We start from the raw sequence: 13,215 nt of genomic DNA, 5'->3' as shown, positions 1-13,215 counted from the left end.
CTTTGCCATCAGAAATGAATGAAAATATTAATTAAAATATTACAGATCAATTTTGTTCAGCAGTAACATAAAACTATCTTACAAAGCCAAATAAATACAGTATTATATATCCATGTGTCCTCACATGAACACATTGTACTGTATATATAACAATGTGCCTGCTCAAGGATATAAAATTTATATTTCAGATTTACATATTTGACTATGCTCTTATGTTTCTTTTGTACATAACTATGTCATAACATAGAAAGCATGGACAGAAGATTATTTTGTCAGAACGGAAGATAGTTTGGGAAACTTTATAGTCAAAAAACTACAAAACAGAAATCTTGAAAACTGTTCATGTGTGCGTGGATTCACAATGTCCTGTGCTCATGCTTGATCTTCTGCAGAAAATGAACATCCGACCAAAGGCAAAAACTCAGGAAGCATTTTCACATATTAATCAACTTAGCAACAAAACCTCTTCGGAGCACCCATATTTATAATCTGACTTAAAAAATTGGACGGCCCTCAACTGTGAAAACCCCCCCCAAAAAACTCAATTATTATTCCATCCCTCTGCATAGTCTAATCACAGGACACAACAAACTCCACGCAGAGTCAGTGATTGTTTTTTTACTTAACCTATAAAGGGTGTTGTTATACTGTAGAACCAAGGAGTTCCAACTTTAGAACCCTCCAGCACCTGCCATGGTGAAATTAAACAAATAAAAAACTACTCTGTGTTGATTTTTTCAGATTGCGATAGATAAAACAAACGCAGCTATCGGCCCTGATTAATCGGTAAATCCGATATATTGGTCGACCTCTAGTTTGAACTCTGAGTTCCACATTACAACTAGAACTTGACTGATATATCAGTTTTATGGCTTAATCAGTGCCAATAGTTGCTTTTTGAAACTATCGGTTATCGATTATGTTGATAGTTGCCAATAGTTTTTTTATTTTTATTATTATTATTCCATGTTCCTCTGTGGCCGGCGCTTTGGCAGCAGCCTCTAGTGGTGAAATTAAAAATAATCACTGACACCTCGTGGGCATTTGCTGTACCTTAACCTTTCAACATTGACAATATTCTACCATATTTTTCATCCTCACTTCAAGTCATGATCCTGCTCTGTCTGCCCTTTTGTCTTTGTCTGTTTTGTGTGAGTTTGTCTCAGTGAGTTTGTAATGTAAAGAGCACATAGCTGAGTCAAGTGTTTACATGCCATGTGCTCTCCCAACTCCGCCCCCATATTCCCTCTGGCCTTACCCCTAGTCTAGTCCTCGTTATGTTGATTATCTTCACCTCTTCTTCATGTGCTCTTCCTGTATATATTGTGCTCCCTTTCCTCATGTGATTGTTGGATTGTTTCGTTCCCATGTCTGTTATTGGTGTTCGAGTGCTACTCTGTCTGGTTTATTATCTTGTTTATCAGTTATGAGTTGGTTATCGTGTTTTCTTTATTTTTTTTATTTGTTTTTGTAAAAAAACAAAACAAAAATGCGACTTTATGTTTATATATATATATAAACACAGTTGCACGGTAGACCGGTGTTATGGTAGTATCGCGATAAATCTTCAAAATACTGCCGGTGCCACAGTATTTTTTAAACTGTAGTACCATCATGTGTATGTTATATGTGTGGAAGTAAATATTATTTTTGCTAAAACCTTCATTTGAATCGGACCTATGGCTGCAATAATATTAAAAATACTGTATTTTCAAATGGTGTCCCCTTCACGCAGGGCCCTTTAAGAGCACAAAATGCTGTTTAGAATTTGCCCCTTATATGGTATTGTTTATTTTTCAATGAGTGGTTTTCCCATGCTTCAAATACACATGTCTGAATCCCAGAGAGTTAATTTGGCGGTCGTGTCTCCTAATAGATAATATGGATTTAAGTAAAACTTTGGAGAGTGAGATGCTTTAAAAAAAAATAAAAAGCAGCAGCTAGACTTTTGACAGGGTCAAGAAAGAGGGCTCACATTACCCCTGTATTAGCGTCTCTATACTGGCTTCCCGTAAAATTCAGGGTCGATTTTAAAATACTGCTTTATGTTTTCAAGGCACTATCTGGTCTCGCTCCCAAATACATCAGTGATCTTCTTATCCCCTACTCCCTCACCAGAGCACTCAGGTCTTCTCATCAATTTATTTTGAGGGTTCCTCGTTGTCGCTATAGATCTAAGGGTGATCGTGCCTTCTCTGTGGTACGTCCTAAACTCTAGAATAGTCTCCCTTACCATGTGAGCTCAGCTTCCTCAATTGCCATTTTTAAATCCTCTTTGAAAACGTATTTATATTCTTTAGCATTTGAATAGGACTTTTTAATAGGTTAAATTAGGTAAATACTTGCAGGTAAATGCAGTTTTTAATTGTATCTATTTATTTATTATTATTAATTATTTTTTTGTGCGTATATAATTATATCATTGTATATTTATTTGATTGGTCTGTTGTTTTTAAATGTGCTCTTTGCTCTGTAAGTAAAGGTTGACTTGACTTGACTTTTACACAACACAATTCACGTAGTGAGATTTTGAATTATTTGGGGTTCCCTATCTGTCACTCACTCGACGTTGGTGTCGATGTAGTGACACTAGGGGTCACTCTTGGGAGCCCGAGACACCTCTGGTCTTTGATAAAAGGCCAATGAAAATTGGCGAGTGGTATTTGCATGCCACGCCCCCGAACATACGGGTATAAAAGGAGCTGGAATGCAACCACTCATTCAGGTTTTCTCTTCGGAGCCGAACGGTCATGCTCACTGAGCTGAATACTACTGTTCATTCACCTCTGCTGGATCTGACGGTGCATTTCAGCGGCTTCTCCCTCCTCTGCACTGGTGCACTGGAGAGAATGCCCCTGGGCGCTTCGGCAGAAAAACTAGAGAGTATATTTTCTGAAAGAGCATTTTTCCCATCTAAAAGATTATATATTTCTCTAAAAGAGCGCACACACGGAACGTCTTTTTAAAGACGCGTCTTTTTAAAGATGCTTTTCCGATTGTGTTATTCCTGGTTGTGCTCGTTATCTCTCGCCTTCTAACGGTCACGATCACTGTCTTTCGTGTCTGGGCACTGCTCATTGATGGTCATGTTCTCATTGCGAGAATATGTCCATGGCAACGTTGCGGTCGCTGCTCACCTTCATAAGAAAGCGAGCCACCCCAGAGGCTCCCTCCTCGGTCCTTTTACCCACGGGTTTGAGGCCAGCGCGGCTAGCACTGGGGGCGATTTGGGGACCCCAATGGGAGCGCCTCCGCCGGGTATCCCCCCGCGGACCTCCCATTCCCCAGCACGCTCGTCTGCCCCGATTGGGCTTCCGGGTGAGTCCGCCGGCTCGTCTCACGGCGAGTTCGACCTCTTATTCGGAGCCCGCGAAAGTGATGAGCTCTCGAGCGCAGCATCGGAGAGCGGGCTCGTCCAGTCGGAAGCCTCAGCTGGGCTCCTCCCTTCGGGGTCGATCGCCCAGTCACAGGCTGACGCGGAGATGACGACATGCTTTCCCGGGCAGCCGCGAGCGTCGGTTAGAGTGGATTTTACCGCTCTTCCCTGAACCCTCGTGGCTCGGTGATTGGTTCCTGGGCTCGCGGCACCGCTCAAAGCCACGCCCCGCCCCGTTCCTTTCTTCCCAGAAGTGCATGAAGAGCTGACAAGGTCGCGGGAGGCACTTTTTACTGCCCGGTTCCGATCTTTTCAGCTTCCCCGCTCTCACTACCCTCGATGGTGGGGCGGCCAAGAGTTATTCGGCAATCCCCCGGTGGATAAAGGCGCTCGCGGTGCACCTATGCCTGCAGAGCGCCGCCACCTGGCGCGGGTGCCCAAAGCCCCCGTCCAAGGCCTGTAGGTTTACGTCGTCTCTGACGGCCAAGGCCTACGGTGCCGCTGGACAAGCCGCCTCCGCCCTGCACGCCATGGCTCTCCTGCAAGTCCGCCAAGGCGCTAAAGCAACTGCACGAGGGTAGTTCCGCCCCGGGATTGATGCAGGAACTGCGCTCGGTGACCGACCTCGCTCTCCGAGCGACGGAGGTCACGGCGCGGTCTCTCGGGCGGATAATGGCCACACTAGTGGTCCAGGAGCGCCACCTTTGGCTCAACCTGGTTGAGATGGGTGAGGCCGACAAGACACGATTCCTTGCTGCCCCCATTTCCCAGGCGGGCCTATTCGGCAACACCGTCGAGGACTTTGCCCAGCAGTTCTCGATGGTAGAGCAGTAGATGGATGCTAGCCGGCATATCCTGCCCCGGTGCGGCTCAAGATCCCGCACCCCATCAATTCATCGCCAAGGGCGTCCCCCTGCGGTGACTGCACCGGCTCTGCCGCAGCCCGCCCCTTCGGCCTTGCCCGGCGTGGAGCCCACCGCAGGAAGCAGACGCCACCCATCTCGCAGCCGCCCAGAACCCGTGAAAGGCTTCAAAGCGCCCTTGAGACGGGCGACCCAGGGACAACGAAACCCGCTGCTCTGGAGCTGGTAAGCAGATCTTCATCTTTTTGTTACCTTTTGCATTTAATTGCGCTGCATGCCCAAGTGGCTGCAGTACTCAAGAGCTCAGCAAGAGTGGTTTCCTTGTTCCCTGGGTCACGTATCCGGTGTGTACGGCTGGCATCACGACCACCGTCCACCTCTCCATTTGGCAGGTTGGCACTCCAGCGGCGGTCTCCCGCCCTGAGCGCCCAGCTGTGGCACAAATCCGCCCCCCATGTGACAGTCTCCACGGGTCACGAGGACAGGCCTCTTCCTCCCCCGTCCCAGGCCGTTCCGGGGGTGGTCACAAGGAGCCAGGTAAGTGCTTCGATGTCCTCGGACTCAGCACGGCCACGACGTGGTGTGGCACCTCGATCTCCGCCCCGCCGCGAGACCCCACCTGCCGGTACATCCAATGACTTTGTCCCTTTGGTCCCCCTTGCGCGGAACTTGGACGCATGGCTTGCGCCTTCCAGTCCGTCACGAGGGCTGGTCCGGACCGTCCAACTCGGCTGCGCGATTCACTTCGCCGGGCATCCGCCCAGGTTCAGCGGTGTCCACTTCACCTTGGTGAAAGACGAAAACGCTGCTACCTTGCGCGGAGATCGCTACCCTCCTACGGAAGGATGCGATACAACCTGTCCCTCCAGCCGAGATGAAGAAAGGGTTTTACAGCCCCTACGTCATTGTACCGAAAAAAGGCGGTGGGTTGCGGCCAATCTTGGACTTGCGAGTACTGAACCAGGCTTTACACAGACTCCCGTTCAAGATGCTGACGCAAAGACGTATTCTAGCGAGCGTCCGGCATCAAGATTGGTTCGCGGCGGTAGACCCGAAGGATGCGTACTTTCACGTCTCGATCCTTCCTCAACACAGACCCTTCCTGCGGTTCACGTTCGAGGGTCAGGCGTATCAGTACAAGTCCTCCCTTTCGGCCTGTCCCTGTCTCCTCGCGTCTTTACGAAGATCGCAGAGGCTGCCCTTGCCCCATTAAGGGAGGTGGGCATTCGCATTCTCAACTATCTCGACGACTGGCTAATCTTAGCTCACTCTCGAGACGTGTTATGCGCACACAGGGACCTGGTGCTCTCACACCTCAGCCGACTAGGGCTTCGGGTCAACTGGGAAAAGTGCAAGCTCCTCCCGGTTCAGAGCATCTCTTTTCTCGGTTTGGAGTTGGACTCGGTCTCCTTGACGGCGCGCCTTACGAATGAGCGCGCCCAGTCGGTGCTGGCCTGTTTGAAGGCGTTCAAACAGAAAACAGCGGTTCCACTGAAACTTTTTCAGAGGCTCCTGGGGTATATGGCATCCTCGGCGGTGGCCACCCCACTCGGGTTGATGCATATGAGGCCGCTTCAGCACTGGCTCCAGACTCAAGTCCTGAGTTACGTCGGGACATACCGCGTGGCCATTACGTCAGTCTGTCACCGTCTTTTCAGCCCTTGGACCGACCTCTCGTTTCTACGAGCAGGTGTTCCCCTAGAACTGGTCTCCAGGCGCGTCGTGGTCACTACAGACGCCTCCAAAATGGGCTGGGGCGCTGTTGACAATGGGCACGCAGCCGCCGGCCTCTGGACGGGTCCGCGGCTGCGTTGGCACATCAACTGCCTCGAGTTACTGGCAACTGCTCGCCCTGCGGAGGTTCCGGCCGTTGATCCAGGGCAAGCACGTGCTAGTTCGGACAGACAGCACGGCAGCGGTAGCATATGTCAACCGCCAAGGCGGTCTGCGCTCCCACTGTATGTCACAACTCGCCCGCTGTCTCCTCCAACGGAGTCAGCAGCACCTCAAGTCGCTGCAAGCCACTCACATCCCGGGCAACCTCAACACTTCGGCGGACGTGCTGTCACAACAGGTTACCCTCAAGGGAGAGTGGAGACTCCACCTTCAGGTGGTCCAGCTGATTTGGAGTCGATTCGACAGGCACAGGTGCACCTGTTCGCCTTTCAAGAATCCTCCCCACTGCCCGCTCTGGTATGCCCTGACCAAGGCCTTCCTTGGCATAGACGCGCTGGCACACAGCTGGCCCCCTGGCATTCGCAAATATGCGTTTTTCCCCAGTGAGCCTGCTTGCACAGACCCTGTGCAAGGTCAGGGAGGACGAGGAGAAGGTCGTCCTGGTAAGCACCCTACTGGCCTGCCCAGACGTGGTGCTCGGACCACACGCTCCTCGCGACAGCTCCCCCCGGGCAAATTCCCCTGAGGAAGGACCTTCTTTCTCAGGGAAGGGGCACCATCCAGCACCCACGCCCAGACCTCTGGAATCTCCATGTCTGGGCCCTGGACGGGACGCGGAAGACCTAAGCTGTCTCCCACCTGCGATGGTAGACACGTTCACTCAGGCTAGGGCTCCCTCTACGAGGCGCCTGTATGCCTTTAAGTGGCGTCTGTTCGCTAAGTGGTGTTCTTCCCATCGGGAAGACCCCCAGAGATGCGCAGTCAGATCAGTGCTTTCCTTCCTGCAAGAGAGGTTGGAAGGGAGGCTGTCTCCTTCCACCTTGAAGGTGTACGTTGCTGCCATAGCAGCACACCACGACGCAGTCGACGGTAAGTCCTCAGGGAAGCATGATCTGATCATCAGGTTCCTAAGAGGTGCCAGGAGGCTGAATCCCTCCAGGCTGCGCCTCGTTCCCTCATCGGACCTCTGTAGTTTTTCAGGGTCTACAGAGAGCCCCCTTTGAGCTTTGCAGTCAGCCAAGCTTAAGGCACTCTCCTTGAAGACTGCCCTCCTGACTGCGCTCACTTCCATCAAGAGGGTAGGTGACCTGCAAGCGTTCTCTGTCAGCGAAACGTGCCTGGAGTTCGGTCCGGGCTATTCTCACGTGATCCTGAGACCCCAACCGGGCTATGTGCCCACAGTTCCCACCACTCCTTTTAGGGACCAGGTGGTGAACCTGCAAGTGCTGCCCCAGGAGGAGGCAGACCCAGCCCTGTTGTTGCTGTGTCCGGTGCGCGCTTTACGCATCTATTTGGATCGCACGCAGAACTTTAGAGTCTCTGAGCAGCTCTTTGTCTGCTTTGGTGCACAGCGGAAAGGAAGCGCTGTCTCCAAGCAGAGGATCGCCCACTGGTTCATTGACGCCATAACTATGGCATATCTCGCCCAAAACATGCCGCCGAGCCCATTCTACCCGTGGTATAGTGGCTTCTTGGGCCCTGGCCAGAGGTGCCTCTCTAACAGACATTTGCAGAGCAGCGGGCTGGGCAACACCCAACGCCTTTGCAAGGTTCTACAACCTCCGGGTGGAACCGGTTTCGTCCCAGGTAGTGGCACGCAACACAAGCGGATAAGCCCGGGATAGCCGACCGGGTGTATCGCTTGCACATAGCGCCTTCCACCTCCTTTTGAGCTGAAGACGTGTGCTGTTAATTCCAGTAGTTTCCACAAAAGTTGTTCCCTGGTTGACTTCCTCCGAGCCCTGTGGCAGTCGAGTTTTCGGAGAGACTCGCTGCCAGCCCAGTACACGCGCTAACTAAGAGCCCGGTTCTGGGGTAGGTGCTCCGCATGTGGCGGTTCCCTGTAAGGCTAACCCCATGCAATCTATATCTTCCGCTAATTCATTTCCCTGCTGGCAAACTGCGTCTTCCTTGGGCAGAGCCCCTCTGCCCCAGTCTCCATGTTGTAGTAACTCCTCCCCCATTGGGCAGGATCTACCTTGAAGGCTCTCCACATGGTTGGAAAGACCATGTGATGTATTCTTCCACTTAAATATCCCCCCCTCTCTTGGGGTGAGGTGTGGTCTCCGCGGTGTCCTCCCCTTGGGAGGGACACCCCCCGACTAGACCTGGCGGCCCAGTCGGATAATCCCCCTTCTTTTTTAGGGAGTGGAAAAAGAGAAGGGGAAAGAGGCCACGACTGGGTTAAGCCTGTCTCTATCTCTGGGTAGTCAACTTGTCCCCAAAAAGGGCCGTTCGACACTCATAACTGTGTTGGGGGAGGTTATGTGTCGACCTGGTGTGCTGGCTATGAGGCACACAGCAAGTCTGCCCACCACACACCGCCAGTTCACGTAACACAGTTCAGCCTTGTGGCGTTTTGTATAGGGACCCCTAGTGTCACTACATCGACACCAACGTCGAGTGAGTGACAGATAGGGAACGTCATGGTTACTGGTGTAACCTCCGTTCCCTGATGGAGGGAACGAGACGTTGGTGTCGATGTAGTGACACTAGGGGTCACTCTTGGGAGCCCGAGACACCTCTGGTCTTTGATAAAAGGCCAATGAAAATTGAAGCGGTTGTAATAAAGAAACAGCTGCTCAAAACAGTATTTTCAATGTTACAATAATGTTTAAACTTTATTTTTATATGTTAGCAACAATCAAATAATCACAGAAATAATGTAATAAAAGTTTAAAGTCATTGCCATTTGAACTGGCTGTTTTGATGAAGCGGTTTTTTTATTTTTTATTATTATTATTTTTATTTTTTTACGTCAAACTAAGGTATTAGGTAACAAGTTAGTCCACTTGAGCATTCTCCTAATTCATCCATCAGTTATTTTCACCACTTCCGGAGCAACAAGTGGAATGGCTAGCTTCTGAGAACCACCTTTGCTATGACAAACTGTGTTAAGAATTAACACACTATCTTGTGCTATCGTGATACTTTGGCTGGTATAGTATCGTAAGATAAAATTATGGTATCATGACAACCCTAATACAGTGTGTATGTGTGTGTGTGTGTATATATATATATATACACACACACACACACACACACACACACACACACACACACATATATAGATGAGCCAAAACATTATGACCACCTGCCTAATATGCTTTTGGCCCTCCGCATGCCACCAAAACAGCTCTGACCTGCCTAGGCATGGACTCTACAAGACCCCTGAAGATGTCCTCTGGTATCTTGCACCAAGACATTAGCAGCAGATCCTTCAAGTCCTGTAAGCTGCGAGGTGGAGCCACCATGGATTGGACTTGTTGGTCCAGCACATCCCAAAGATGCTCAATCGAATTGAGATCTGGGGAGTTTGGAGGCCAGGGCAACACCTTGAACTCTTCATTATGTTCCTCAAACCATTGACGATGTGTGCAGTGTGGCAGGGCGCAATATCCTGCTGAAAGAGACCACTGCCGTCAGGGAATACCACTGCCATGAAGGGGTGTACCTGGTCTGTAACGATGTTTAGGTAGGTTTCACATGTCAAATTGACATCCACATAAATGGCCGGACCCAGGGTTTCCCAGCAGAACATTGCCCAGAGCATCACACTCCCTCCATCGGCTTGTTGTCTTCCCACAGTGCATCCTGGTGCCATCACTTCCCCAGGCGACCTTCTTCCACGGCTCCAAGGTCCAGTTCCAATGCTCACATGCCCATTGTAGGTGCTTTCGACGGTGGACGGGGTCATCATGGGCACTCTGACTGGTCTGCGGCTACGCAGCCCTATAAGCAACACGGTGTAATGCACTGTGTAGTGGTCGACCGATATATCGCCGAGGCCGATAAATCGGCCGATATTCTGACTTTTGGCCAATACATTTTCCTGTTTGGCTGATTTTTTTTCTTGAGGGCACCGAAAATCACCTGCTTGCATATGAAGCACCTGAGAAATGTAAACGACCAGTCACGGGTCGTTTTGTTGTCACGTGCTATTGTGTTACTACAATAATAGACTGGTGTTCAACACAATCTAATTTAAACTGTCCGCATATTAGAGCCGCTGCAGATGCGTTTGAGCTCATAATGTTAAAGTGCTCACCTATTTCATTCTCCTCTCTCTCCTCAACAGTTCCCTGTAACCTTTAACTGTCTTGTCTAATGAGAAAAAGGCAAATATCAATAAAACTAATATCATATATACTGTCTGCTGATATGCATATATCTCGTTTAAACAGATATAATAAACCAACCTCACACAACTTCAGCAGATCGAGTGTCCTGTGGAGCGCCCATAAACCTGAAGCATGTATTCTAACAGTCTCTCCTCAACAGTTCCCTTTAACTTTTCTAATGATAAAAGGCAAATATCAATAAAATTTCTATTATATACAGTCTGTAAATATGCAGATATCTTTCATGAGTCTCACGAAAATCTAGCGTTTTCTTTCTTGTCGAGCGCTCATCTAATATCTTCCTCTGAAGCGTGTATTCTATCAGCCAGAATCAAAAACTTCAGGATCAAGATCAAAAGTTCCTCTCATTCACAAATCATGATGGTCCATCTGTGACAATCCAAGGAGGCAATCCAGGCTGTTTAAACTGTCAGGAGATTGAGGCTTGTGCTGGATCCACACGAGCGTGTGAGTGCAACTTCAAGGCTGCATCTGAAACCAGGAAAATGCTGCCTCCGGAGGCTGTATACGGAGGTACGATGAAAATAAGGTGCTTTTCAAACTGTTCGGAGACCAGTTTCCTTAAGAGTTCTATTCATTCAAAACAGATGTAGGTTAAGCCATTAACTGATTAGGCAGCAAGGTAGCAAGTCAGCTGCCTACGTTTTCGGATGCAGCCCAAGGTAAAAGCACTTCACATGTGCTATAAGTGAATGTCTTTTTCACTATCACTGTATGTACAATTGGTTTGATTCGATATTTTTTGAGTAAATGCGATTGCTAACGTGGACATTCCAACCATGGCTGCTGGACTACTGTGTGTACTGATTTTTCCTTCTTCCTATTATATTAACAATTTCTTGTGCAAATAAATTACTAAAATTTTATGACTTAACAGGAATCAGAAGAAACTGCAATCTACCATTTAAAATACAATATAATTTTTTAGTTTTGTGTGAAATTGAGTAAATATAATGCTAAATAAGAGTTTATTATTATAATTTTTTTGCAATTTAATGTTTGTTATTTACTATATTAAATTGTGTGATATATTGGCATTGTATCAGCCTATCGGCCACCCTGCTCTCTGGATATCGACATCGGCCATTAAAAACCCCATATCAGTCGACCACTAGCACTGTGTGTTGTGACACATTCTTCTCGTAACTATCATTAAAATTTTCTGTTCGGACCAGAAGGATAGTCTTCGTTACCCTCGTGCATCGATGAGCCTTGGGCACCCAACACCCTGTCACCGGTTTGTGGTTTGTCCCTCAGACCACTGTCGGTAGGTACTCACCACTGCTGACCAGAAGCACCCCACAAGCCTTGCCGTTTCAAAGATGCTCTGACCCAGTCGTCTCGCCATAACAATTTGGCCATTCTCAAAGTCGCACTGGTCTGTACTCCTAACCATTTCTCCTGCATTTAACATGTTGACTACAAGAACTGATTGTTTGCATACTATCTAATCTACCCAGACCTTGGCATGTGGCTTTGTTAGGAGATGATCAACATTTTTAGCTTCACCTGTAAGTGGTCATCATCATTTAACATTCTTTAAATCAATTTGAAAAACTATCGGCCAAGTTATTGGTTATCAGCCTTTTATTATTATATTTTATGTATTGTGTTATTGCTGAAGAATCTGAGACATAGCAATAGAACAGTAAAAAATGACATGCATCTGCAATGAAGAAAAGTTTGTTAATTCCAAAGGAAATGAGAGTGGCGCTTGCTCAGGCAAAACACACCATCACAATGCTAGAGTATTGAGGGTGGTTGCCAGGGTGTTGGTAAGCAAGGGGCTACATTGTTTTCAATTAGAGAAAGAGAGGGCTGTCTGCCTATATGTGCTGCCAACAATGTGCAGTATTGGCCGAGCATTCACTCAAGCATATCTTCCTGTGAAATTCAAACAACGGCCCAGGGCTCTCACCAGATGTGGGCCACAAGAATGGGGTGAGGCAAGTAGATTTTTTTCTAAGTAAATATGCCAGAGGCCGTTCCCAATTTGTAATACTGTTGATTCCATAAAAATACAAAAGTGGATAAAATATGGGATGCTGAAATTGCATTTCATGAACACCAGTGCTTGCAAGGCAAAATATATAATAGTGTTTAAGTTTGAGAGAAGCTTAGGTATTAGGCTGACGAATCAAAGCTGCCTATGCCATTGTCATCCGGTGAATGTGTTGTTTTATGTCGGCTGTGCATGAGAATCAATACATAAGGTGACTTGAGATTTTAAAGCGATAGTTCACCAAAATATATCAAAGTCTGTGATCATTTGCTCAGGCTCATGCAGTTCCAATCCCACTTATTTGTCTTTCTTTCAATGAATAATGCATCGATGACTGCATGGTGCCTCCTGGCATGTGGTTGGAGCTCTACAGCTTGAGGAAAGGAGGCCATTAGTATCAGGTCCTCCATGGGTGGTAGACCATCTGGGAAAGCTCCGGACAGGATTTCCCAGGCCACACTCACATCTCCGAAGGTGCCTTGTTGGCGAAGTATGGTGAAGGATGTGACACCCAACATGTCATCGACTGATAAGATGTCCTCTGGTACCTCACGTTCTAGGGTACCATGATCAATTGCGAAGACTCCGAATGGGTCGTCATTGAAGGGAATGAGAACAGATGCATTGAGGTCTTTCTTTGCCAGTTTTCCACCATCACCAGAATAGCCACCTACAAATGATAAGATTTGCACTTGCAAACGAGTCATTAAACCCAATAATAAAAATTCTCATACCATGTTATTCCAAATCTGTATGACTGAATTTCTTCTGTGGAGCACAAAAGGAGATTTTAGGTAAATTGTTAGGGACTGACTGCCTCAGTCACCATTCACTTTCACTATATCTAAAAAAAGATAAAATGAAAGTGAATAGTGACTGAAGCAAACATTTGCCTAACATCTCATTTAGTGTACCACAGAAGAAAGAAAGTCATAC

At 47.9% G+C, this 13,215-nt stretch overlaps 1 protein-coding gene across 1 annotated transcript in view; it reads right to left on the bottom strand.

Moving 5' to 3' along the window:
- LOC127420663 (adhesion G-protein coupled receptor V1-like) overlaps window positions 1-13,215 on the bottom strand; it is a 213,783-nt gene that overhangs the window by 169,119 nt on the left and 31,449 nt on the right. Inside the window, 1 exon segment of the mRNA XM_051663101.1 lies at window positions 12,577-12,949. Within this exon segment, the coding sequence (XP_051519061.1) occupies window positions 12,577-12,949 (373 nt within the window).

This window comes from Myxocyprinus asiaticus, chromosome 3 (assembly GCF_019703515.2).
Source record: "Myxocyprinus asiaticus isolate MX2 ecotype Aquarium Trade chromosome 3, UBuf_Myxa_2, whole genome shotgun sequence".
NCBI classification, from domain to species: domain Eukaryota; kingdom Metazoa; phylum Chordata; class Actinopteri; order Cypriniformes; family Catostomidae; genus Myxocyprinus; species Myxocyprinus asiaticus.
This window is presented reverse-complemented; position numbering and strand designations above follow the sequence as displayed.